This window comes from Dipodomys ordii, unplaced genomic scaffold, assembly GCF_000151885.1.
Source record: "Dipodomys ordii isolate 6190 unplaced genomic scaffold, Dord_2.0 Scaffold50, whole genome shotgun sequence".
Taxonomy (NCBI): domain Eukaryota; kingdom Metazoa; phylum Chordata; class Mammalia; order Rodentia; family Heteromyidae; genus Dipodomys; species Dipodomys ordii.
The window spans coordinates 1,842,936-1,870,014 of NW_012267266.1; the positions used below are offsets into that span (position 1 = coordinate 1,842,936).

Below are 27,079 nucleotides of genomic sequence, written 5' to 3' on the forward strand. Positions count from 1 at the left end.
AGGAAGGAAGTCTGAAGAGAGACAATAGGTGGAAGGGGAGGAGGCACTGGGAATGATCAGGATTAGGATGTCCCGCCCAAATCTCAGCTTCAGAAACCAGTGGGAGTGGGGTTCTCTAGCTCCTCCCCTTAAGGAGTAACCCCCCAGTCTCCCGACCTTATGCTATAGTTTAATCAAGCCACTAATGTGACCCCTCCCTGCCCCCAACTTCCTATCCAACCCTTCCCAGAAGAGTGCAATAAGTAGGGACAGAGTTTTGACCCAGACCCAGAGAAAGGCAAATATAGAGGCTAACACTAATACCACTTTCAATGAGCCCCTTCCCCTCTCTGGACCCCACTTTCCTGTATATGACTTAGGTCACATAACTCTCATGTGAGAAGATAGTTCTTTATAAAATTCTGGGATAGCTCTGCCTCTGAATAGCAGGCCTTTTGGACATTTTTCTTTGGAAGAAGACTGGAGGTTGCTACCCACTGTCCAGGCCTCAGACTTTGGGGCAGGGAGGGGGAATCTCAGCCTGAGCCCTCCCTTCACCCTGCCCCCCCCAGCAATGGCCTGAGCCCCCATGGCTGCCCCTCAGGACCTGGACATCTCTGTGTGGCTGGCTGCGGTACATCTGGAGCAGTATGCAGACACGTTCCGGCGGCATGGCCTGGCTACAGCAAGTGCAGCCCAACATCTGGGCCACAAGGAGCTGAGGCAGTTGGGCATCAACGCCACTGGGCACCGGAAACGCATCCTGCGCCTGCTGCAGGCAGGCACTGCAGAGGGCTCCCTGGATCCCAAACTGGATAGTACCATGGAGCCATCCCCAAGCCCAGTCCCTCGAGCCCAGCCCCTCAAGCCTGTACCCAAACCCAGGACAGTGTTTAGTGGGCTCAGTGGCCCTACTACCACCCAGAGGCCTGGGATGAACCCACCCTTCTGGGGATCAGAAGAGTCCAAGAGTTCAGAGTCCAGCCCAAGTTCCCCTCCTCCTCCTACATCCTCTTCTGAGAGTTCAGCCCTGAATACGGTGGAGATGATGCCCAATGCCATCTATTTTGGTCTGGACTTAAGAGGTGGGACACAAGCAGCTCAAGACACGTAAGTGGGGTTGGCTGCTTAGGGATCTGATTCTGGGGGAGGAGGAACAAGACATGAGGACAGTCTGTCTTTCTCTCTACCTTCACAACTAACAGATCTTTCTCCTAAGGTCTCCAGACAGCTCTCAGACAACTGGCCCCATCCCTGCCCTCAGGCCTACAACAGGCACAGGTAGGTAGGTTATCCTAGGTTTCAGGAAGAGGGATTTTGCACATCAGGACCTCAGATAATCTCACCTAACCCTGTTGCCCCCTGCCAGTGCACATTATGGATCCAGGTTGCCTGTACTATGGTGTTCAGCCTGTAGGTGTTCCAAGTGGCCCCAACAGAAGAGAGGGCAGAGGTGTCTGCCAAGACAGGGCTGAATCCAGGTGAGTATTCCATCAGGTAATGGTGGGAGGAAGATAAGGGAAGCTTGAGGAGTAGTTGAGCTCACAGTGGCCATGTGTCCATTTAGTTACCAAATGTACATTGAATGTACACTTGATGTATGCCAACCAGGCATTCAAGGCCCAAGGTGATTATAATAGGCCCTCAGGCAGCTTGTGACTCAATGGGACAGAGAGAACACGACCAAGTAGACAAACAGATCCATAAGTACAATATAGAGGATTAAATGTAGTGATTCATGCCTAAAATCCCAGCTACTGGGGAGGCAGATATAGGAGGCTCATGGTTCAAGGCCTGCCTGGGAAAAGTACAAGATCCTATCTGAAAAGCAATTTGAAAAGCAAAAATACTGGTATAGCACTAGAGGCTCTGCATTCAATCCGATGGGATTTTTTTTTCTTTCACTTTTCCTTCTTCCATTCAGCACTTTTTTTTTTTTTTTTTTTGGTGCTAGTACTTGGCCTTCAGCTAAGGGTCTCACTCTCCAACTGCATTTTTTTTTTTATCAGGGTTGGCACTCTACCACTTGAACCTCACTCCCGCTTCTGGCTTTTTTGTTGGTTAATTGGAGATGAGTCGTTCAGATTTGTCTGTCCAGGCTGGCTTTTGAACTGTGATTCTCAGATCTCAGCCTCCTGAGAATCTCAGAAGTACAGGTGGTTGGCTCCATCCAGCAAATGCTTATTGGACAACTGTTACATTCCAAATGTAGACACTTGGGGTAGATGAGTGTACATAGAAGTTCTTGCTCTTGTGGGGAGGTGATCAGTTAATAAATTTATTTAATATACGTAGTGAATAGAGAGCTGTAGGCAGTATGAGGGACTGCAGGTTTTTTTTATTAAGAATTACTAAGCATTAAGAAGATAACATTTCAGCAAAAAACCTAAAGTAGCTGAAACATTTCTGGGGGAATGGTGTCTCAGGTAGGGAAAGTGGTCAGAATGTGGAGGCTTCCAGAAAGGTATGCATTCAGGGAACTGCAGAGGCAGTCAGGAGGCCAGCAACATAGTTGGGGCAGGTGGGCCTGGCTGGGCAGAGATGATGTCAGAGAGGTTAAGGGCCCCATCTGACAGGTAGGACCTTATAGAGACTTTCAGTTTTACTCTCTGAAATGGGAGGTTATTGGAGGGTTTTTTACTTACACTTTGAAAGGATCCCTCTGGTTGCTGTGCTGGAAATGGTGTATGTTTGGGAGGAACAAAAGTAGTAGAGACCAGTTTGGAGGGTTTTTGTTTTTGTTTTGTTCTTTGTATTTGTTTTTGTGCAATTTATGGGGCTTGAATTCAGCTTGGGCACTGTCCTTGAGCCTTTTTGCTCAAGGTTAGCATTCTGCTACTTGAGACACAGCTCCACTTTTAGCTTTTCAGTGATGAAGTAGAGGTAACAGTATGGACTTTGTTGTTCAGGTTGGCTTCAAATGGCCATCCTCAGATCTCAGCCTCCTGAGTAGATAGGATTGCAGGTGTGAGGACCTGGTTCTTAGCCAGTTTGGCAGTTTTTGCAGTAATCTATGTGAAAGATCTCAAAATGCTGTGATAAGAGTGGGAGTGATGAGAAGTGGCTAGATTTTGAGGGAAAACTTGTCAAGTTAACTTGGAGATGTGAGAAAAAGACAGTTGGTCAAGAATTACTTCGAGGGCTTTAGTATGAGCTTGTAACCACTAACCACGTGTAACTACAGGGCTATGAGATGTAGCAAGTCTATATTGAAATAAGCTATAAGTGTAGGACACCTACCAGGTTTTGAAGACTTAGTAAACAAACAAACAAAAACACTGGATGAATATAACATATAAAAATAAATAACCTCAGTAATTTTTATGTTAGTTACATTCCAAAATCTTAATAGTTTGGTTATATTGGATTATATAAAATATACTATTAAATTAAGCATATATATTTCCTTCAATTTTTAATGTTGCTATTGGAAAACTTGAGATTTAATTCATGGTTCACATTGAGTTGGACAGTACTGTTCTGAGCCACTGAAAATTTATAGAGTTGCCATGGTCGGAGATAAGAAGGACTGTAGGTAACACAGGTGAGAGGTAGAAGAGGGGGTAGTTACCCAGAGTTCCATTTTGGACATGTTGAATTTGAAGGGCTTACTATTCATTCAAGACAGATAGATCACTGTGTACACAAATCTAGAAGTTGGATGAAAGGGCTGAGCTGGAGACTTCAGTTGGGGAGTTCTTAGCATTTACATGGGGATACACAGTTATGAAGGTGTAGCCAGAGAAGAGGACTGCTACCCTCTGCAATCTAGAAAGTTAGGGGAAGTGGAAGGTTTAGCAAACAGACTGAAAAGCAGTGTCTAGTGAAGAAAAGAAACCAGGAGAATGTGATTTAGAAGAGCCCAGGGAACAAAGTATATGAGGAGAAGGGAAGGGCCACCTATGCCTTGTGTTGCCCAGAGGTCTGCTGCTGAGTAAGATAGGACTGAGAGCTGACTACTAGAATTGGCAAGGTAGAGGTCATTGAGAACTTTAACAAGGGCAGTCTTGGAGTGTAAGGAGGAAAGCCCAGTCCGTGGGTTTAAGAAAGAATGGAAGGAGAGGAGTTAAAAACAATAGACAACTTTGTTGAGCTTTTTTCTGCAAGGATTAAAAAAAAGACTGCTGATGGTGGAAATGGAGTCAAAGAAAAGGTTTTGTATTGAATGGAATGTTATGTATGTTTGTAAATGAGAGGCCAATGTAGGGAGACAAATGGTAGAAAAGTGAGAGGGATGTCTGTCAGTGAAAGAAGCAGGATGGGGTGCACAGAGGAAGGGCTGTCTCTCTACATGGGTGTTTATTGGTCACAGAAGGGAGGCTGAATATGTATGTGAACCTGGGTAGCTAAGGCAATGGGAGTCAATGGAGTTCTGGCTGATTGCTTCCATTTCTCAGTGAAGTAGGAAACAAATAGGGAAGCGTTAGTGGTTTTCAGCCTAAAAGCTGACTCATAACCTGGGCAACCTCCAAAACTGTAAGTGCTTGGGCCTCATTCCCAGAGATGTAAAGTGAAATGATAAAACCCACGTACTGATATTTTTTAGTTTCGTAAGTATTTTGTGATATTGAGGGTGAAAATCTTACTTAATGGAGTAATGTGAGTCTGCTCAGGATGGTTAGGGAAGGTTTCTCTGAGAAAAGGACATAAACCGGGATTTGGAGGATGATAAAAAGCAGCATAAGGAGATGAGGAAGGAAGCATGTTCGAGGCAAAGAAAATATGTACAAAGGCTCTAAAGGAGAAGAATGTGGTTAGACTGTAGTAAGCAAGGCTGAGGTTGATGCAACATGAGGTCTGACTGAGGTCAGGGTCGGAATTTAAACCCTGGGCCTCTCGATCACTCAGCTGGCACTCTAGCTCTCAAGTCATGCCTCCAGCAACGCTTTGAGCTAGTTACTTTGGAGACAGAGTTTTGCAGACCTTTCTACCTAGGCTGGTTTTGAACCTCAATCCTCCAGATCTCAGCTTCCTGAGTAGTTGGAATTACAGGTTTGAGCACCAGTGCCCAGTTCATTTACATTTTAAAAAGAGCTCTATAAGATGAAGGAAAATGGATTGTGGATGGAGGGTGAGAATGAAAGAAGTTAGGCAATTTGCAAGCTGATGGAAAATTTGTCCAGAGAGAGAAAGTCAAGTACTTCTTAGAAGCCAGAACCTATAAGACACTGATTAGCTATGAGCAACCAAGGCAGGAAGCCATTTGTATGACCAGTTTTTCCACCCAAGTACTACTAATGACAGAGGAGGGGGATTGTTAAAAATTCCAAGTATGCTTAGGGAAGAAGAAGCATGGTTATTTTGACATCTCAACCTTCTTACTTTCCATTTGGAAAAGAGATCTTGTATCTGCCAGGCATTCCACTAGGTGTTGTGGGTGAGGGTAGAGAAATGAGAGGGGATTCAGGGTGCTGTGTCTAATGTGTATTCCTCCCTGTTCTGACCCCTACAGCAGGCAGGATCTGGAAGCACGGGAAGATGCTGGCTATGCCAGTCTGGAGCTACCTGGGGACTCCACTCTCTCGCTACCCACCCTGGACCCTGAGACCAATGATGACCTCATTTCACCTTATGCCAGCTTCTCCTCCACAGCAGACCGCCCCATGCCCCTGCTCAGTAGCTGGCTAGATAAGCTCTCACCTCAGGGGTGAGGCTGTTGAGAAGGGAAGGAAGAGGAAGGATGCTGGGAGGTGGCGGAGGGTGGGGTGGGAAGGGATAAAGAGGCAGATCCTGAGTGCTCCCACACCCTGTGATCCCCCACCCCATGCAACCCCACTCACCCACCAATCTTGGCCCCTTCCTTCCTCAGAAACTATGTCTTCCAGAGACGTTTTGTGCAGTTCAATGGGAAGAGCCTGATGTACTTTGGCAGTGACAAGGTGAGGGGCTAGAGACGCTCTGAGAAAGTAGGGAGAAGAAGAGGGGTGAAGAGGATCAGGATTGAAAGGCCAGAGGGTTGAAGGATGGCCACCTAAGATCCACAAAGGACCACAGCCAGTCAGCTAGTGTGAAGAATTATAGGAGAGCTGGGGAGTGGAGTGAGTCAGAAAGTCAGAGGAGCTGAGAATTTCCTACAGATGTGTATGAAATACTGAAGAGATGACCTAGGGAGGCCAGAGGTGGCCTTTGAAGTCACTGGTGGCCTGCAGAGAAGCTACTGAAGGTAGCTGGCTTTGCAGCTACAGCCATTGCTGTAGATGGAGTGTTAATCGCCTGACTCAGTTCCTATCTCCTCGGGCCATTGGACTCTCTCTCCAGGATCCTTTCCCCAAAGGTGTGATTCCCCTGACTGCCATTGAGATGACCCGAAGCAGCAAAGACAACAAGTTCCAGGTCATTACCGGCCAGAGGGTGTTCGTGTTCCGCACTGAGAGTGAGGGTGAGGGCTGGGACCCCTGGGACACTGGGTGGTGGGGGGGCTAGAGGCTGTGTGAGAACATGGCACACTCACTTGCTTCCTTGTCCCCACCAGCTCAACGGGACATGTGGTGCTCCACGTTGCAAACCTGCCTAAAGGAACAGCGCCTTCTGGGCCATCCCCGGCCCCCACCTCCACCACGACCCCTCCGCACAGGCATGCTGGAGCTGCGTGGACATAAGGCCAAGGTGTTTGCTGCCTTGAGCCCAGGAGAGCTGGCACTGTACAAGAGTGAGCAGGTAAAGCGGGCTGGGTTGGGGCTGATGAGCCTGCTTTAACTCATTCTGTCACCTCACAGTACCACTACCTCCAACTCCACCAGGCATTCTCTCTGGGCATTGGGATCTGTTTCATTGAACTGCAAGGATGCAGTGTCCGGGAGATCAAGAGTCGAAGCTTTGACCTGCTCACACCCCTTCGCTGCTTCAGGTGGGGCCTGGAATGGTGGGAGACAAGGCTCTGGGTCTTTGGGAGGAGGCACTAGAGAGGACTAAAGGCTCTTCAGAATATGCTAATGAGCTGGGCACCAGAGATCCTAGCTAGTCAGGAGATTGAGATCTGGGGATCATGCATATAGGAAGAGAAGTCTTTGAGAATCTTACCTGCATTTAACCAGCAAAAGGCTGCAAGTAGAGGTGTGTCTCAAATGATAGAGTACAAGCCTTGGGTGAAAAAGCTAAGGAACAGCATCTAGACCCTGAATTCAAGTCATAGCGTGTGTGTGTGTGTGTGTTCATGGATATATGCTACTGAAAGTCCAGAGCACAAAGTCAAGATTTTAGAAGGAAGTAGGCTGGTCACGATATGGCTTTTAGCGCTCCTTTAAGAATGCCCTTGGGATGGGATGTGAAGGGAGGTCCATGCCCACAGACTGGCTGTCCACCCCTCAGCTTCACAGCCGAATCTGGGGGGGCTCGGCAGAGCTGGGCAGCCGCTCTGCAGGAAGCAGTAACCGAGACCCTGTCTGACTACGAGGTGGCTGAGAAGATCTGGTCAAATCGGGCAAACCGGCACTGTGCAGACTGTGGGGCCTCCCGCCCAGACTGGGCTGCTGTCAACCTGGGGGTGGTCATCTGTAAGCAGTGTGCAGGTGAGGGCTGGGGCCTCAAACCCAAATGGGGAGAGAAAGAGGCTGGGGCAGAAGGTCTTTAGAGTACCCATGTCACCTGCCCCTCATATTCTAACAGGTCAGCACCGAGCCCTGGGCTCTGGGATCTCCAAGGTGCAGAGCTTGAAGCTAGACACAAGTGTCTGGAGTAATGAAATAGTACAGGTGAGGAGGGAGGAATGGAAGAATATCCTCAGGCCCAGCATGGGGACAGGATTGGGTGTCTGGGGATACTTGAGTGTCGATCATTTGCCTTTGTCCCTTGTTATCCTACAGTTGTTTATTGTCCTGGGAAACAATCGTGCCAACCGCTTCTGGGCATGGGCATTACCTGCTGGTGAGGGCCTGCATCCTGATTCCACCCCTGGCCACAGGGGAGAGTTCATTTCCCGAAAGTACCGGCTAGGTCTCTTCCGGAAGCCCCATCCTCAGCATCCAGATCATAACCAGCTTCTCCAGGTAGGAGGCACGAGTTGAGGCTCATGGTGGAAGACGGGGGGAGTCAGGATATGAATTGGAATACCCAGTCTTGGGTGGCAGGGGCTGGTTTTGGCGATAGAGGACTGTCTCCATGGCTTGGAGCTGACAGAGGCCCTTATCTACTTCAGGCACTGTGTGCAGCCGTGGCAGGACCCAACTTATTGAAGACCATGACCCAGCTTCTCTGTGTTGATGCTTCTGAAGTTGAGGAGCCCTGGTCCCCTTCAGCACTTGATGGCAGCTTGCCTGGCCTTCTACCCTCAGGTAATCCTCTCAATTGATTGTTCTAAGATGTGATCAGCTTAACAAGGCTGGTTTCCATTTGGACAGGCCAGAGGGGCTGTGTCACTTACAGAATGGCCCATGCTCTGAAATCCCCACCTACAGCCACTTGCCTAGTTGTCTGACTAGTGGGGAGAGCCAGTGCACCAGCATTAGGCTAGAGGCCTCCTTGTCCCCTCATCCCTGCCACCCTCTTCCAGTCTGGATAGTGATGGATCCAGCCACATTGGGCTCTGCTTAGCTATGCTGCCTGTAGAGTTGAGTCCATGGTTTTCTCTCATTGGATCCCTTCCCCATGGGAGGTCAGACCATCCCATTGCATTGGCCTAACTTGATCCCGTCTTCTTTTTGCAGACCCTTCTCCTGGTGTCTACAATGAAGTGGTGGTACCTGCCACTTACAGCAGCTTTTTGTACTGTGGTCCCATCAGCAACAAGGCTGGGCCTCCACCTCCTCGCAAGGGCCGAGATGGTGAGGGAAAGCCAATGGATGGGAGGAGACAGGGGCATACAGTGTGGGACATGCACAAATGGGCTGCAAAGGGACAGGGGGGACAGGATGGGATGAGAAAGTGGGAAAAGGCCTAGAATAGGCTGGGATGCTGGGAATGAAGGAGTAGCCATGCCAGGTGGAAGACTGGGTGATAGAGAAGAGTCTCCTCTGAAGACAGACTGCCTGGGTCAAATCCCCACTCTGCTACTTCCTATGTATATGATTTGGATATGCTGCTCCAATTGGGACCTCAGTTTCTCCATCTGCAAAACAGAAGGAATGTAATATCTCAGAGGATTGTTGTGAAGGTTGAACTGGGATCATCCAGAGGCAGAAGACTTGGCATAGAATAAATATCTGGGCAATGGGACCTATGACAACAGGGGCAGAGGTCTGCTGCTTCTCAACCATCTCTCTCCCACTTAGCTCCTCCTCGCCTGTGGTGTGTGCTGGGAGCTGCACTGGAAATGTTTGCTTCTGAGAGCAGCCCTGAGCCCCTCAACCTCATTCAGCCCCAGGATGTTGTATGTCTGGGGGTGAGTCCCCCACCCTCAGACTCGGGTGACCTTGACAGGTAATGGCTGTGGCCTTCCCAATCCCTATCTCACAGCTCCCTCTTTGCCTCCTATTTCTCCCTAACCCCTATCTTCTCTGCAGGATCCCCTTTTCCTTTGAGCTCATCCTCACTGGGGGGAGGATCCAGCATTTTGGCACAGATGGAGCAGACAGTCTGGAGGCCTGGATCAGTGCAGTGGGGAAGGTGAGGTAGCTAAAACCCCTCCCCAACAGCTCTGACCTTATCTGCCCTGTCTGGTCCTGTCATATTCATCTAGCCATGCTGATCATTTCCATTAACAAACGGAGTACTTATTATCTGTGCCAGTCCCTTGTTTGACACTTATATCTCATTTAATTTTTACAACCCACCACAGTTGAAGATGATTAATATTTATAAATAAGAAAACTCACTCTTAGAGGCTACTTAGTCATTGGTCACAGTCACAGAGGCATCAGACTATGGGACTCCAACCTCACTGTGCTCTAACCTCTTCCACAGAGCAGCTGCCACTCACTCCTACTACCCTGCTCCACAGGTTTGTTTTTGTTGCTGTTGTTGTTACTTTGTCCTGTTTTGTTTTGTTTGCCAGTCCTGGGGCTTGAACTTCTTTTACTCAAGGCTAGTGCTCTTCTACTTGAGCCAGCGCACTACTTCTGGCTTTTTCGAAGTGGTTAATTATAGATGGACTTTCCTGCCTGGGCTGGCTTCTAACTGTGACTGTCAGATCTCAGCCTTCTGAGTAGGTAGGGTAACAGACATGAGGCACCAGCGCTGGACTCTGCTCCCTCGTTTTCTAACTGGCAAAACTATTCTTCTCTCTATCCTACTTCTCTTTATCCCTGAGCAAGCCAATCTCTCCATTTCTAGAATAAAAAGTTCAGGCCCCAGAGTCATCCTGAGATTTGAGTCCTACAAATTCTCGGTGTGGGGAGCTTTTCTATGTCTGCAGAGTAGGTGTAAAAGACTCATCCCCTAGGGATGAGGATTAAGTGACATGTAAGGGCCCACACACAGCAAGCCTTCCATGTGTGGGTGTTGAAATGATGATGATGATGATGATGATGACGACGACAATCTCTTCCTTCCTAAAACAGCTTTTCCTCAAGCTCTGCTCCATCTTCTACTTTTCACCCCAGTGCCCTCCTCCCTCTCCTGAATTCTCAGAAAGTTGTGTGCAGACTGAAGATTCTTTTTTTTTCTTTTTCTTTTCTTTTTTTTTTTTGTCAGTCATTGGGCCTGAACTCTGGGCCTGGGCGCTGTCCCTCAGCTCTTCAGCTCAAGGCTAGTGCTACAACTTGAGCCACAGTGCTACTTCCAGCTTTTTCTGCTTATGTGGTGCTGAGGAATCGAACCCAGGGCTTCATGCATGCAAGGCAAGCGCTCTACCACTGAGCCACCTTCCCAGCTCTAAAGATTCTCTTTAACACCTTAAAGCTGCCTTCCTCTCACCCAGGCTTTCCCAAGCTGCTACTCTGCAGGTTACCAGTGACATCCGTGTCCAAGGCCAATGGCCACCTTCTGGAATCTCCAAGTCATCTCTCCAACAGCTGATAGGCATCTGTAAGAAAGTCTTAGCTCTGACCTATAATTCCTATAGTTCTTCTCAAACTAACAAACCATCTCTGATCCTTTGAGGGCTCTGCCTTCCCAGGCAGGTCTAAGTCTACTCTTACATTTTCTATACTTTCCAGAAGTTCCATTCATCCTCTAAGGCGGTGCTACCCAATGCGGTATGAAGACTGTCACATCACACTGTCCCTGGACTGTTTGTTCTTGTCCATGATAGGATAGGCACAGAACTTGAGAGGAAGCATTTTGAATTGATTAGAGCAATTTGGCAGAGTAATTTTATGTGTTGAATCTAATTAGACAAGTGAAGGGTTTGTATGTCTTTGCATTTTTATCTTAGTTTTCTGAAAATTCATTTTTATTATTTTTAACATAGGTATTGAGTAGTGACAGATTAAAACTTAAAAGAAAAAAAGAAAGAAAGGCAAATGAAAAACCCTAGTCCTTTACCACGAGTAGTCTGAGAAGCATTGCTTTGAGGTAAAACTCAACACCTCTTCTTCCAGGAAGATTCTCCCCAGTACCCTGAGGCAGGATAGACCAGCAGTAGAATATATTGGTTATTCACTGTTTCTCACCCCACATCCCAGTGGAGACACAAAGTTGGGACAACAGTGGGTCATCTCTGTGATGGTTGAAGTGAATTGAACTGAATTTCTTTCTTGTCTTTCTCTGTCCATGTCATGTCACCTCCTTTTATCTCTCCCCATTCTATTCCCTCCACTTCTGGTTTCCCCCATCTTCTCATTCTTCATTCCCTCCCTTGTCTCTACCCATCTTCTCTCTGCTTCCACAGTGGTTTTCCCCACTCAGCTGTCACCAGCTGCTGGGCCCTGGACTGCTGCGGCTGGGCCGCCTGTGGCTGCGGTCCCCCTCCCATACAGCCCTGGCCCCTGGACTTTGGCTATCAGCATTTGGCCTTCTTCGTGGTGACCACCTCTTCCTGTGTCCAGCACCAGGCCCTGGCCCACCAGCCCCTGAGGACATGGTGCATTTACGTCGGCTACAGGAGATCAGTAAGCAGGGGTGCGGACAGGGCTGAACGCAGCCATAGGGGTGGGTAAGAGTGGACCTTTTTAAATTTGGGGATTTATGCCAGGCGCTGGTGGCTCACACCTGTAATCCTAGCTACTCAGGAAGCTGAGATCTGAGGATCACAGTTCAAAGCCAGCCCAAGCAGGAAAGTCCATGAGACTCTTATCTCCAATAAACCACCAGAAAGCCAGAAGTGGTGCTGTGGCTCAAGTGGTAGAGTGCTCGCTTTGAGCTGAAGAGTTCAGGGATAGCACCCAAGCCCAACCAAAAAAAAAAGGGAGGGGGGCGGGATTTACAAATTACAAGAATTTTAGTGGGAAAGAACAGAATATTAGCTTTAGGCACAAACTCTGAAGTCAAACTACCTAGATATAGGCTTTACCTTTAATATGTCCTGTGTACCCTTGGACAAATGATTTAATCTCTGTGTCTTAATTTCCTCATCTTTTTATGCTGGTAATCATAGCTACTCAGGGGAATGAAATATGATGATCTCAGTTCAAAGTCAGCCTGGGAAGGAAAGTGTATAAGATTCTTATCTCCAATTAACTATCAAAAATCTGGAAGTGGAACTGTGGCTCAAGTGGTAGAGCACCATTCTTGAGGGAAAAAGCTAAAGGGACAGCACCCAGGCCCTGAGTTCAAGCCCATACCCACCCCCACCACCACAACAACAGAGGGTTACAGTGAAGTTAAAATAAGGCAAAAGTACTCAGTACATGTTATATAAATGTTATTGTTGGTATTATTTTTGCTGGTTGGGGATTGGGAGGGTGGACAGGATACCCTCACTGTTATCTTCCTGTTAAAAGAGAATATAAAGTTGGGCACTGGTGGCTCACACCTGTAATCCTAGCTACTCAAGAGGCTGAGATCTGAGGATTGAAATTCAAAGCCAGCCTGGGTAGGAAAGTCCAAGAAACTCTTATCTCCAATTAGCCACCAGAAAACCAGAAGTGGTGCTATGGCTCAAAGTGGTAGAACTTGAGTGAAAAAGCTTAGGGATAGTGCCCAGGTCCTGAGCTCAAGCCCCACAACCAACAACAATACAAAAAAAGAAGAGTAAGAAAATTATAGTATCATATTATTTTCAAACTTTTGAAACAAAATACCTGGGTTTGATCTCAGTCTCATCATATTTTACAGCAAGTAAAGCAAGGCAAGTTATTTAATCTCTCTGAGCTGTAATGCAACTTATAACATGGAGAGAGTAATATGTAACTCCTAGGATTTATGAAGCATGGAATGTAAGGCTCCTAATCTAGTACCTAAATTCCTTAAGCTCTCATAAATAGTATTCCCTATGATGAAGATGAAGATGATATTAATGTCCAGTGATTCTCCTATTAGGTGTGGTCTCTGCAGCTGACACCCCAGACAAAAAGGAACATTTGGTCTTGGTAGAGACAGGAAGGTAAATGTTGTTCCTGCCTTTAGCCTCAAAGCTCCTTTTCTGAAATTTATCCCACTGTCTGCACTCTTGGATCACTGCCTGTTTCCTCAAAGCTGCTTCCCTAGCTCTGGGACCATCTGGGTTGGGTGCTGCTGCCCCCTGCTGGTGCTTCTGCAAAGTCAGGGTCCTGTGGAGCTGGCTTTGACTTGGACCCAACTCTTGGGTCTCAGGACCCTGTATCTGCAGGGGGAGGGTCGGCTAGACTTCTCGGCATGGAATGCAGCCATTGGAGGTGCCGCTGGTGGGGGAGGCACAGGACTTCAAGAGCAGCAGATGAGCCGGGGTGACATCCCCATCATTGTGGACGCCTGCATCAGTTTTGTCACCCAGCATGGTGAGTTGGGCACTGGTTGACACTGAGCCATTCGGGTCAGGGTGGGGAGAGGAGAACATGGACACAGCCATAGATGGGAGATGAGCCACCTAAAAATAGTTCTGAGCCAGGTTCTAGATCATGCCTGTAATCCTAGCTACTCAGGAAGGGTATGATCTGAGGATCACGGTTCAAAGCCAGCTTAGGCAGACAACTCTTATCTCCAACAAACAAACAAAAAGCTGTAAGTAGAGATGTGGCTCAAGTGGTAGAGCATCATCCTTGAGCAAAAAAAGCTAAGCAAGAGCATGAGGTCCTGAGTTCAGTTCTCAATATTGGCAACAACACAAAAGGGCTCTGCTTCCCAGTATAGCAACCTAACACCAAAGGGTGTTATGACTTGGCAAGCTGCTGTGCATTTCTAGGCCTTAGTTCCTGCATCTGTAAAATGGAACTAATAGTCCTCATTTTTCAAAGTAGTTATGTGTCAAGCTTTGAATTCAGAGCCTGACGGGGGTACGTTTGGAGGTCATTTTCATAGAGGTGTGGGGATGGTGGATGAATGCGACATTGTGAATGTGATGGAGGATGCACAGCTAAGGTGAACAGAGGGAGGGAAGCCACTAGACAAGAGCTTCACTGTGCAGGAAGCAACTTTCCTGATAGTCTGAGCAGAATCATTCTGTGTGGGAGAGATTTTCCAGACATGAAGTTGGCAGTTCATCCCTACACTTCTTCGTGAGTTTTTAGCCTCTGTTTTGTTCTCTACACAAATAAGGACCAAGTAGAAATCTATCTTCCCTATGACTCTCTTTATGAGGTTGAATTTTTGGGGAAAAAATCTCACAGAAGGCTAATGAGGATGCATGACGTTCTGAGTTCAACCCCACCTAAAACAAAAGAAGAGGAGGAGGAAAAGGGGAAGGAAGAGGAGGAAGAGGAGATGGATGAGGCATCCTATGAAGAGATAGGCACTGGATAGTCATGGCTAATAACATTCTTCTCACCTTGGCAATAGCATCGTTCAGTGACTTATCTCACTAACCTAGGCCTCTTCTCAGCCTCCCTGTGTCACAGGAGGAATTCAGTCTGAGGCCTAGTAGGAAGGTCCTGAAAAAAGAGGGGGTGGTCAGACATGCCCCTCTCCCACTCCAGGATTCATACACCACAAGTTCATTTGACAGATTTATTGAGCAGCTAGTGATCATGAGGAAGATGCTATAGATACAGCAGTGAATGCCATCTCACACATTAGTGTGTGAGATGGCATTAAGAAAACAAATATAATCAGTTCTCATTATTTGCACGAGTTATGTTCTGTAAAGCCACTGCAAACAATTAGTGAATACTGAATCCTTACCTCAAGGGAGAGACAGATTTAGGTTCCTCTGAACTTCTGGTTACAACATTTTTGTCAACGGATCAATGTGTGACCTTGCATGCGTGCGTGCGTGCGTGTGTGTGTTTGTGTGTGTGCGCACATGCACATGTGCATGCACACTTCAGTTTAAAGTGACCTTATTTAATGTGTGTGTGTTTGATTTGTGAACATTGAAATCAGAAGCATAACTATACCTCAATGAAGCTTATCTAATGCACAGAAATATTCTCTGTATGGCACATTACAGCCTGCTTATACTTGGAAATAATAAGCAGTCTTTCAGAATTATACTTGGAAGCTATTTTATGCAGTGCGGTCATCAACAAAAAAAAACACAAGTATTTGAAAATGTAACTCTGAATTCTACCATGAAAAGGATATTTCTGGCTGGGAATGCAGCTCAGTGTTAGTACCCCTGTCTAGCATATGCAAGGCCCTGGGTTCAATCACTGGCACTCCCAAGAAAGAAAGTGAGAGAGAGACAGAGACTCATCTAGGAACAAGAATATGGAAGAGGGACTTGAGATTTTTCTCTGTATATATTCACAAATGACCAAAAGTACAAGCGTCCCTCTATACCTTCAGGTTTTATATCTATTTGTGTATTCAACCAACTAAAGACATGAAATATTTGTAAGCTGGGCATATTGACATAGTCTTTTTTGTTGTTGTTGTTGGTCCTGGGGCTTGAACTCTAGCTTGGGCCTGTCCCTCAGCTCTTTAGCTCAAGGCGAGCACTCTACTGCTTGAGCCACAGTGCCACTTCCAGTTTTTTCTAGTGGTTTATTGGAAATAAGAGTCTCACAGAGTTTTCTGCCTGGGCTGGCTTTGAACCTTGATCCTCATAGCTCAGCCTCCTGAGTAGCCAGGACTACAGGCGTGAGCCACCAGCAACCGGCGTTGACATAGTCTTGTAATCATAGCTATGCAGGAAGGAGATGTAGGAAGATTGTGATCCAAAGCTATCCCTGATCAAAAGAGATCTTACCTGAAAAACAGAAACCAAAAAGGCATGGAAACATGGGTCTACTAGAGCACTTGGCTAGCAAGTGCAAAGCCCTGAATTCAAACTCCACTAGCAGAAAGAAAGAAAGAGAGAGAGAGAGAGACAGAGAGAGAGAGATGCATATGTACTGACTTGTGCTTGTCTTTATTTCATAAACAAGACAGCATAACAGCTACTTACACAACACTAACATCATACCAAGTACTGCTCATAATCTAGAGATGAGTTAAAGCATCCAGGTCAAACTGTCTAGGTTACATGCAAATAATACTATATAAAAGACAAATCTGTGGATTTGGTTATTTTGTGGGGATTTCTGGAACCAATTGCGCATGGATACTGGGGGATACTGATTTTTGGATTGTAAATAAATTTGGTAAATGCTCAAATATAAAATCTGAAGATAATCAGATCAAAGAGAACTACTTTAAAGATTAAAAGTGGTATGAGATACAGCAGATACAGGTGGGGACTGAAAGAGATTGGATACATCCATCCCAGGCGACCACACAGAGGTAGGCATGAGGAGCCATATTTCCCCCAAGAGGGAGCACATGGCCCCTGTCCCCATCCAGGTAGCAGGAGGATCTGAGGGGACAGGAAGTAAGGTAGGTGGGAGTTCAGGTGGGTCTGGGTGGAGAGAGGGAGGGGCCAGCTGTATGGAAGGAACTTCAGGAATGGGAGGGGGCCCAGGTCTGGATGGAGCTGAGGACCAAAGATGAGCATAACACTAACAGGGATACTGTGTGTGACAACAACGAGGTCAGGGAGTTACTTCCTGGCAAGGAGCTAAGAATCAAAAACACTCAACTCTCCCACTCCTATGCAGCCATGTCCCAAGGAGAGAGTCACTGGGATAATGGCCTGTCCTTTTTGCCATGGTGAACAGAATCTACTGGTTGTTTCTAGGACTCAGACTGGAAGGTGTATATCGGAAAGGGGGCGCTCGGGCCCGTAGCCTACGACTCCTTGCTGACTTCCGGCGGGATGCCCGGTCTGTGAAACTCCGACCCGGGGAACACTTTGTGGAAGATGTTACTGACACCCTCAAACGTTTCTTTCGAGAGCTTGATGACCCTGTGACCTCTGCTCGATTGCTGCCTCGCTGGAGAGAGGCTGCTGGTACTCCCAAGATCCCTCATTATGAAGCCGAAAGGGGATTTGCCTCCTTCCTACTATCAGAATCTGCAAGGCTTTCTTGTGGTATTGGGAAGACTCCCTTCTCAGCACTCCACCCTAGGGGTCATGTGGAGACTTGGCTTAGGGGGAGGTAGGAGGCAGGCAGGGATTTCTCCAAATATCTCTTTCCACACTCTAGCCTATGCTCCTTACCTGGATCCTCTCCTCCATTCCATCTTCAGAGCTTCCCCAAAAGAATCAACGCCTGGAGAAGTATAAAGAAGTGATTAGCTGCCTGCCTCGGGTCAATCGCCGTACACTGGCTACCCTCATTGGGCATCTCTACCGGTCAGTATGGCTAGATCCTCGGCAGGCTCCCTCCCTGAATGTTCATCACCTCAGTCAGACTCCACAATTTATTCCATTCACTTATTGATTCATTCATTCATTCCACAAACAGCTGTTCAGAGATGGTTGTTGTAGCATAAAGTTTTGGGGTCCTACATACCTAAGTTTTGATCTAACTCCATCATTCTAGTTGTGTGGCTTGTGAGTCATTTGTTCCCTCTCAAGCCTATTTTCTCATTTCTAAGAGGAAGGTGAAGTAATGAATACTATATACCTCATTAGGAGGATGAGATGGGTAATATCACCTCCACTTATCTGGATATGAAATTCCATGTGAAATTCTTAGTAAAAGCCTTTAGAAATGGTTAGAAATCAATATTATTGGGCTGGGAAGGTGGCTCAGTGGTAGAGCGCTTGCCTCGTATGCATGAGGCCCTGGGTTCAATTCCTCAGCACCACATAAGCAGGAAAAAAAAGCCTGAAGTGGCACTGTGGCTCAAGTGGTAGAGTGCTAGCCTTGAGCTGAAGAGCTGAGGGACAGCACCCAGGCCCAGAGTTCAGGCCCCACAACTGGACCCAAAAAAAAAAAAAGAAATCAATATTGTTTTATTATGCTATGCTAGGCAAAGAGTTAGCTATAAGAAATACAAAGATGAAGTCTCGAGGCATGGCTCTAGACCTAACAAGCACAAGGCTCTGAGTTCAAATCCCAGCACCACTAATTTAAAAAGAAAGAGACATATCACCCGATGTGGAAGAAATAACTGTATTGTCAAAGCTTAGAGAACTCTGGGCTGGGAAGGTGGCTCAGTGGTAGAGTGCTTGCCTTGTATGCATGAGGCCCTGGGTTCAATTCTTCAGCACCACATAAGCAAAAAGAAAAAAGCCGGAAGTGGTGCTGTGGCTCAAGTGGTAGAGTGCTAGCCTTGAGCTGAAGAGCTTAGGAACAGTGCCCAGACCCAGAGTTCAGGCCCCACGACTGGACCCAAAAAAAAAAAAAAAAAAGCTCATAGAACTCATAAACTTTATAGACCATGATAAAGACAATTTGCCCCATGAGGGTTAGAATGTGTTTGTGACTTTAAGTATCACAATCCCACAACACTGTGTAATTTGTGAAATTTATGTAATCCACTTAATCACAATAAAAAATTGCAAAAAAAAAAAAGAGAGAAATAAGATGCGGATTACTTTTCCCAACCTATCGGGGAAAGTGGCCTTTGAGTTATTCTGGGATGAATCCTTGGCTGTACTGTACTGGTTATATAATAGTAGAGAAGTTGGCCAACTCCAGACCTATTGTTTATTTATGTAAGCGAAGTTTTGTATATAAGTATAAAAACATACCCATTAATTTATATATTATGTATTTGATACTGTGCATGCCAGTCCTGGGGCTTGAATCCAGGGCCTGAGCTTTTGTGCCCAAGGCTAGGGCTCTACCTCTTGGGCCACACCTCTACTGACTTTTTGGAAGTTCATTGGAGATAAGGGTCTCAAGACTTTCCTGCCTGGACTGGCTTCCAACTGTAATTCTCAGAACACAGCCTCCTGAGTAGCTAGGATTATAAGCATGAACCCCTGGCACTCAGCTACCTGCTGTATTTATGATCATTCCTAATCATTCATAAATCCCTGAGGCCACTGTTGTGTCTTACTCATTACTGTATCCCCAGTACTTGCCTAGACCCTAGCGTACAGCAGGAACTCAATAAGTGTTTGCTGAATCTATGGATGTTTTGGTGAAGGGGTGAGCATAATTGCATTCTTCATGACCCTGATCCCTTTCTGCAGGGTACAGAAATGTGCAGCTTTAAACCAGATGTGCACACGGAACCTGGCCCTTCTGTTTGCACCCAGTGTATTCCAGACAGATGGACGAGGGGAGCATGAGGTTCGGGTGTTGCAGGAGCTCATTGATGGCTATGTCTCTGTCTTTGATGTAAGGCTTTCCTGACCTCTGGACTACTACAATCACTCCAGCCCCTGCTGTACTCTGCCCATCCCAATAGGCCTTAGCCCAGACCTCTCTGTCCCTCTGTATCAAGAACCTCCTCCCACATCCCTGGGCTTCTCTGTCCCATAGCCTTTTTCCCAGCATCCTCTCCCTACTGAGTCTTAACTCTTCAGGCCACCAACTCTTATTCAGGTCCCCGTTCCCTTCCTTTTCCATCAGCCTCCTCACATATACCAATCTTTGGCCTTTTCACAGATTGATTCTGATCAGGTAGCTCAGATTGATTTGGAGGTCAGTCTCATCACTACCTGGAAGGATGTGCAGGTAATGTGCCCTGAGCTTAGAGGTCTGGGTGGGGCAGAAGGGGAGATAAAAAGAGAAAACTAACTTTCTGCCTGTTCTTCATTATACTGACCCTCAGCTCTTTGGGAGATAGGAACCCCAAGGAGGGAAGAGTTTGGGTAGTGGGTTTACACCATTCATTCTACCATGAGGCTTCTTCGTTACAGAATGGTAGCAGTAGCATCTCACTTCTAAGCTTAAAAGAACCAGGGAAGAGTTAGTATAGACAGCCAGAGCAGTGAGAATAATAGGTACAGTAGCAAATTTTTTAACCAGGGACATCTTATATCCCAGGAACCTTTAATCTCATTTTAGTATCTTGCAACTCCATAAAGTAGGTAGTTCCATTTTTTTTTTCAAATAAAAACTGAGGCTCAGCCGGGTGCCTGTGGCTCACACCTGTAATCCAGCTACTCAGGAGGCTGAGATATGAGGATCGCGGTTCAAAAGCCAGCCCGGGCAGGAAAGTCCGTGAGACTCTTACCTCCAATAAGCCACTAAAAACCAGAAGTGTCGCTGTGGCTCAAGCGGTAGAGCGCTTGCCTTTAGCTGAAGAGTGCATGGACAGCGCCCAAGCCCAGAGTTCAAGCCCCATGACCGACCAAAAACAAAAAAATACTGAGGCTCAGAAGATCACTTATTCAAGGTCATACTGTGGCGAGTTGCAGAGTTGAAACCCAGGCAGTATGCCTCCAAACCTCTTTTTCCAACCACTGTGTGGCACTGCCTTGGGTAGCACTCTATAAAGCTAAAGATGCAGTTCCACTCTCCGTTTTAAGGGCCCATGCGACATTGGGGAGGGAGTTGGGAAGAGAAGGGGGAGATGGTAGGAGATGGTGTGAGGAATCTCCCCCCCACCCCTCCACCCCCCGGTCATGGGTCTTGGATTCGGGGCCTGGGCTCTTTTGTTCAAGTCAAGCACTCTACCACTTGGAGCCACAGTGCCACTTCTGGTTTTCTGGTGGTTAATTGGAGATAAGAGTCTCACAGATTTTCCTATATAGGCTGGCTTTGAACTGCGATCTTCAGATCTGAGCCTCCTGAGTAACTACGATTACAGGCATGAGCTGCCAGCACCTGGTGTAAGGAATCGTCTGATTTTGGTATTTCTTCATACTTGTGTCCCATTGACATCTTGTTTTTGAACCTGTTTGTTCAGCTATCTCAGGCTGGAGACCTCATCATGGAGGTTTACATAGAGCAACAGCTCCCAGACAACTGTGTCACCCTGAAGGTTAGTCCTAAAGGAACTGGGGGAGAGGGGAGAAAATGGGTAGGGGGCAGGGTCAATGGCCTGACTAGGATAGGTTCTCTGCTTTTGGCTGGATCCCAGGTGTCCCCAACACTGACTGCTGAGGAGCTGACTAACCAGGTACTGGAGATGCGGGGAACAGCAGCAGGGACGGACTTGTGGATGACGTTTGAGATTCTTGAGCATGGAGAGCTTGGTGAGTATGACCATGTGCCTGTGGGTATGTGATGGAGTGTGTAGTCATGAGGTCAAGGCCATCAGTGACTTCTGTAATGCCAACTATATTGAACATCTTACTCATTCACTCATTCATGTGAAAAGAGTTTAATAAGTTAACCCATTCCCTTTTTCTCAGTATGCTTTTCTCTTGGTTTGCCTTGTGGGCACTAGATTTCCCTTCTACCCCCTATGCCTAGATTCAAGTGTTACCATAACCAAGGATAAATCTTGGACTCTTTCTTTTTTATCTCATCTCTCTTTAGATGAACTCATTCTTTCCCAAGGTTAAAATTCCATTAACACGCTGACAGCCACATTTTTATCTCTGGCCCACACCTCTTCTTTGAATTCCAGACTCACAAACTGCTTCTTGACATCTTCACTTCTTACAGGCACCTCACATTTATAACATTTAAGAAGGACATTTTCTGGATTCCTTAGCTTTCTCCTTTAACAAAAATCCCAGATTAAAAAAAAAAAACAAAAAACTTGTTTTTTGTGCCACTACTGGGGCTTGAACTCAGGGCATTGTCCCTTAGCTTTTTGCCTAAGGCTGGTGCTTTACCACTTGAGTCATAGTGGCATATGGACTTTCAGCCAAGCTGGCTTCCAACTGAGATCCTAGGATCACAGCTTCCTGAGTAGCTAGGATTCTAGGCGTGAGCCACTGGGACCCAGCTCCAGATTTTTTTCTAAGATTTCCCAACTCAATAAATGGTGCCATAATTCATCTCATTATTAGGACCAGAAACCTGGAGTCCTCTGAGACTCCTTCATTTCCTTTCACATCCAACCCACCAACTAGCTTGTTCCACTTAAATCTACCACTTTTCTCCACTTCCACTGGTACCACCGCCTAACACCATCCAACATTAACCCTAACAGGTATGGCTCCAGAATGCGAATGTTCCATTTTTTGACCCCCTACAAGCTGTTTTCTGCACCACAGCCAAGTGAACATTTCAGACACACACCAGATCATGCCATTCCCATGTTTCAAACCCTCCAAGGTTTTCCCATAGAGCTTAGAATAAATAAAATACAATTCAGAATCCTTATTGTGAACTGTAAGATCCAGAAAGTGTCTTATTTCTGCTGCTTATTTCTCAGGCCTAATCTCACATCACCTATTCTCTGACCTGTCCTCTGTCCTCTTTTTTATTTGTCCAGTCCTGGGGCTTGAACTCAGGGCCTGGGCACTGTCCCTGAGTTTCTTTTTGCTCAAGGCTAGCACTCACCACTTGAGCCACAGCAACAGACACTTCTGGCTTTTTCTGTTTATGTGGTACTGAGGAATCAAACTCAAGGCTTCATGCAAGAGCTCTACCACTAAGCCACATTCCCAGCTCTCCCCGCCACAAGCACCTCTTTTCTGCAGTCTCATGGGCTATTTTTTGTTTGTTTGGTTGTTTGGTTTTGATTTGTTTTCTGATGCTGGTGATTGAACCTAGGGATCTGAGCAAGACAAGCATTTACTGCTAAGTTACTTCCCCGACTTGGCTTCATAGTCCATTTTCCCAGAGACAACTTTCCAAACTCAGAGCCTTTGTTCCTTCCATTTCATCCTATAACATCTTTTTTTTGGGGGGGGGGTCTGGTCGTGGGGCCTGAACTCTGGGCCTGGGCGCTGTCCCTCAGCTCTTCAGCATAAGGCTAGCGCTCTACCACTTGAGCCACAGCACCACTTCTGGCTTTTTTTTTTTGCTTATGTGGTGCTGAGGAATCGAACCCAGGGCCTCATGCATGCAAGACAAGCACTCTATACCACTGAACCACCTTCCCAGCCCCTCATCCTATAACATCTTACATGATCTTAGCATGGCTTGCCCTTAATCCTTCACACTGCTGAGTCTCATCTTCAAATGCAACTTCTGATAGGCCTTATCTGACTATCCTGTTTCAGCTGCTGCCCTTTCTTTCTTTGTGCTTGTGCCTAATCTCTCAGCTTACTGTTTCTTTCAAGGCAATTATTAATCTCTAATTATTTTGTTTGCCCACCTGTTTATTGTCAGCTCCGCCAACGGGCTGTGGTTTAGAGAAGGCGGGCCGTATGTATTTGCTCACCAGGCATTCCCAGTGCTCTGTGGTAGCTGGCAGAGAGGACAGTGTTAAATGTGGCTGGATAGTTGATTGGATGTGAGTGAGAGATTGGTAGAAAAAAGCTGGGATCCTAAGGACTTGGTTAGATACACTGATTGATTCTTACCCTTACTTTTCCTCTTCAGAGCGGCCACTGCACCCTAAGGAGAAGGTCCTAGAGCAGGCCCTACAATGGTGCCAGCTTCCAGAGCCCTGCTCAGCCTCTCTGCTCCTAAGGAAAGTCTCCCTGGCCCAGGCTGGCTGCCTCTTCACCGGTGAGACTTTTTCCTCAGCCTAATATTCCCCCCAGTCTTCTACTGGAGGCTCCATTCAGCATTATCCATTTGTGCCCAGGAGTCCGACGTGAGAGTCCACGGGTAGGACTATTACGGTGTCGTGAGGAGCCTCCCCCTTTGCTGGGAAGCCGCTTCCAGGAGAGGTTCTTTCTGTTACGTGGTCAATGCCTGTTGCTGCTCAAAGAGAAGAAGGTGAGGCCCTGGGATAGAGGAATGAGACTCTTGGGTGACCATGCAACAGACTGGTGACTGTACCAAGCCTCTGATTCCACAGAGCACGCTTGCATCTGCCTCATGGCTTTCCTGACCTTGACCTGTCTGACCCTGCAGTCACATATCCCCAATGCTTCTATGATTTCCTGAACTCACTAACCATGAGCTTTCAACCTCACTGACTATTCATGTTCTCAGAGCTCTAAACCAGAACGCGAATGGCCACTGGAAGGTGCCAAAGTCTACCTGGGAATCCGTAAGAAGTTAAAACCTCCAACACCGTGAGTTTTCTTCCTCAGCTTTCATCTACAGCCTTTCTTCCATTACTTCTTTGGCTTGAAAGTCATCCTATCATTTTTCTCTTTTGGCCCCTTCCAGGTGGGGCTTCACTTTGATACTGGAGAAGATGCACCTGTGAGTACTCCAGCTTGGCTCCTCTTCTAGCCCAGACATATACCCTGTCTTTGTTCGTCCTCTTTCCCTTCTTCTATTCCATCATCCCTAGAGCTGTGACTCCCTCACTCCCCTAAATCAACTCTGATCCCCCTCAGCTACTTGTCTTGCACTGATGCCAATGAGATGTGGGATTGGACCACCAGCATCCTTAAAGCCCAGGTGAGGAGGAGGAAAAGGTTGAGGGCTGGGTCTCTAGTCTCTCAGGGGGTTTGGGGGGGGAGGTATACCTCTCAGTGCCTCCTAAGCCCACTGGTGCCAACCTCTCACCAGCACGATGACCAGCAGCCAGTGGTCTTACGCCGCCGCTCCTCCTCTGACCTCGCTAGGCAAAAGTTTGGTACTATGCCTTTGCTACCCATCCGTGGAGATGACAGTGGAGCCACCCTCCTCTCTGCCAACCAGACCCTGGTGAGACCTCCCCCCCCCGCACCTGTCCCAACTCTTACTTGATTCCACCCTTACTACAGTCACACCACAAGAACAAGAAGTAGTGGAGTACATGCCAGGATGGTGCTCCCTCTATTGATCTCGACCTTCCCTTCCACCTTCTCTGTGCTCCCGCACCCCACCCCTGCCTCCTGTTGCCAGACCTCATTGTGCCTCTGTTTCTTCTTCCTCTCATTCCTGTTGTACGTGTGCCCAGCGGCGACTACATAACCGGAGGACCCTGTCCATGTTCTTTGTGAGTACTGTGCCCGCTCCAGCTATGCATCTGCCAGCCCTGTGTTTGTCTGTACTGCCCAAGCCCCAATGTGATATGTGTCTGTCCTGATGGAGACCAACAGAGACAGACAGACAGAGACAAAGTCAGAGAAGAAAGAAAATGATGAGTGGTAAGACATGGTGAGGAAAGGACACTGATCACAGAACTGTAGAGCTAGAAGACAAGTGGTTATGTGAATGAATCTGGCAGAAGGGTTCAATCCTCACCATTCCCATTCCCTTGCTATGGAATCTTGGGCATTTTAACTCTTCTGCACTCTTTCATAGTAAAAAGCTCCTGCATAAGGCAGTTCTCATATCAAATATATGAAGTATCTTGCAGTGTCTGGTCTAGGGAAGAGCTCAATAAATGTTAGCAATTAATAATCCAGTAACTGTGTCTGCCCCCTGCTGCCCCCATTCCCATCCAGCCGATGAAGTCATCCCAGGGTTCTGTGGAAGAGCAAGAAGAGCTGGAGGAGGAGCCTGTGTATGAAGAGCCAGTATATGAAGAGGTGGGGGCCTTCTCTGAGCTCACCAAGGACACCTCGACCTTCTTAACCATGTCAGAGTGGACCACCAACTCAGAGACCCCACACACCAACCAGACGTCACTTGATCAAATCCCCCTCTCCAAGGCCAGCAATTGGGAGGAAAGACCACCTGACCTTCCTCCTGGCCTCCCGTCAAGGAGTAGTCCCCAGACACGGGGGTCCCTGGAGGAACAGCTGCTCCAGGAGCTGAACAGCCTCATCCTGAGGAAAGAGGAGACTTCTTCAGGCCCAGGAAGCCCTACTCAGCCATCCAGCTCCAATACCCCCAGCCCCACTGAGCTTCCAACACAGACACCCAGATTTCCCACCCAACCTTCTTCTACTTCTAGTCCACCTTCCAGCCAGCCCCTCACATGACCACCATTGAGGGGGAGGTACCTTGAGGATTCAGGCTGTCACAATGGTAGACACTGCTGGAGCTTCCTTTGTGTGGCTAGAAAGACTCCAAAATACAAAATCTAGCATGGTGCTGTGGAACGAGCACTAGTCTAAGGCTCCTAGAAGCTGTGTGTCTCAGGGAAAGGTAATGGCTCTTCTCTGGGCCCCAGAAATCTGTGCTGTGAAGCCAGGAGGGTGATGAATATCAAACTGTGTTTCTTAGCACTGTAAGGCCCCACATTCTTTCTTCAACAAGGCAGCTCCTGCTTTACATATTTGCTATGTAGGGGATCTGTGAGAAGTTTGTGTCGAAGGGTGGTTTTACTGCATTAAGGAAAAAGAAAGTTTGGAAGGAAGACGTATAGGTCATATCTAAACCTGTCTTATCCCAATTCCCACATTTTAGGCTTACAGGGAAGCCATGGAAAGGGGAAATTGTTGGTGTTGAGAACTGGGCCAAAGAAGAGCCCCCAAACAACCCAAAACAATCAGTCACTATTAATAAACCTTGGAACTAAAAACTTTCTATTCTTTTATTCATTCATTAACAAGTATGGCCAGGCTGTACCTGTGGCTCATGCCTGTAATCCTAGTTATGCAGGAGGCTGAGATTTGAGGATTATGGTTTGAAGCCAGCCTGGATAGACAAATCCCCAAGAGGTGAAAGTGTGGCTCAATAGGCAGAGCTCTAGCCTTGAACAGAAAAGCTCAGGAACAGTCCCCAGACCCTGAATTCAATCCCCAGGACTGGCTCTCTCTCTCTCTCTCTCTCTCTCTTTCTACCCTCTCTCTCCTCTCTCTCTCTCTCTCTCACACACACACACGCACACACGCATGCACAGTTACATGAGCAAGATAATGAGTACATTTCTCACCCAGCGTTGCTGGCTCCTCTTTTGTTTTTTCCTTACCATCTCTTCCCTCCCACCTCCTCAACTACACCCCACGCCCTCTGCATGAGTTTGAAAGGCAGAGGCAGACACAGAAGTTGTACTCTGGGAAGGGACTTGGCCTATTGGGATACAGTAAAGAGGATGGAGCTTTGGGACAGTGAGTGGGCAGTAGATCACTGAAGTAGATCAGTGGGGG

General features: G+C 47.2%; 1 protein-coding gene across 3 annotated transcripts; it reads left to right on the forward strand.

The window, feature by feature from the left end:
• Positions 1–559: 559 nt before the first annotated feature.
• Arap3 (ArfGAP with RhoGAP domain, ankyrin repeat and PH domain 3) lies at positions 560–26,496 on the forward strand. 3 transcript variants are annotated; one of them, XM_013020460.1, is made up of 33 exons: positions 560–1,089; positions 1,199–1,260; positions 1,349–1,460; positions 4,753–4,758; positions 5,432–5,626; positions 5,789–5,858; positions 6,238–6,358; positions 6,452–6,636; positions 6,720–6,826; positions 7,288–7,487; positions 7,585–7,670; positions 7,782–7,964; positions 8,114–8,249; positions 8,622–8,738; positions 9,186–9,333; positions 9,417–9,519; positions 11,684–11,903; positions 13,273–13,336; positions 13,546–13,709; positions 16,985–17,197; positions 17,437–17,542; positions 19,337–19,484; positions 19,755–19,823; positions 21,001–21,075; positions 21,175–21,289; positions 23,538–23,666; positions 23,746–23,879; positions 24,099–24,181; positions 24,279–24,314; positions 24,452–24,515; positions 24,627–24,764; positions 25,000–25,038; positions 25,490–26,496. In XM_013020460.1, the coding sequence occupies exons 1-33, from the start codon at positions 569–571 to the stop codon at positions 25,967–25,969; spliced, it is 4,629 nt and encodes a 1,542-aa protein (XP_012875914.1). In that variant the 5' UTR covers positions 560–568; the 3' UTR covers positions 25,970–26,496. The 3 variants fall into 3 exon arrangements, with proteins under 3 accessions (XP_012875914.1, XP_012875915.1, XP_012875916.1); XM_013020461.1 differs by lacking the exon at positions 25,000–25,038; XM_013020462.1 differs by lacking the exon at positions 16,985–17,197.
• The last annotated feature ends 583 nt before the right edge of the window (positions 26,497–27,079 follow it).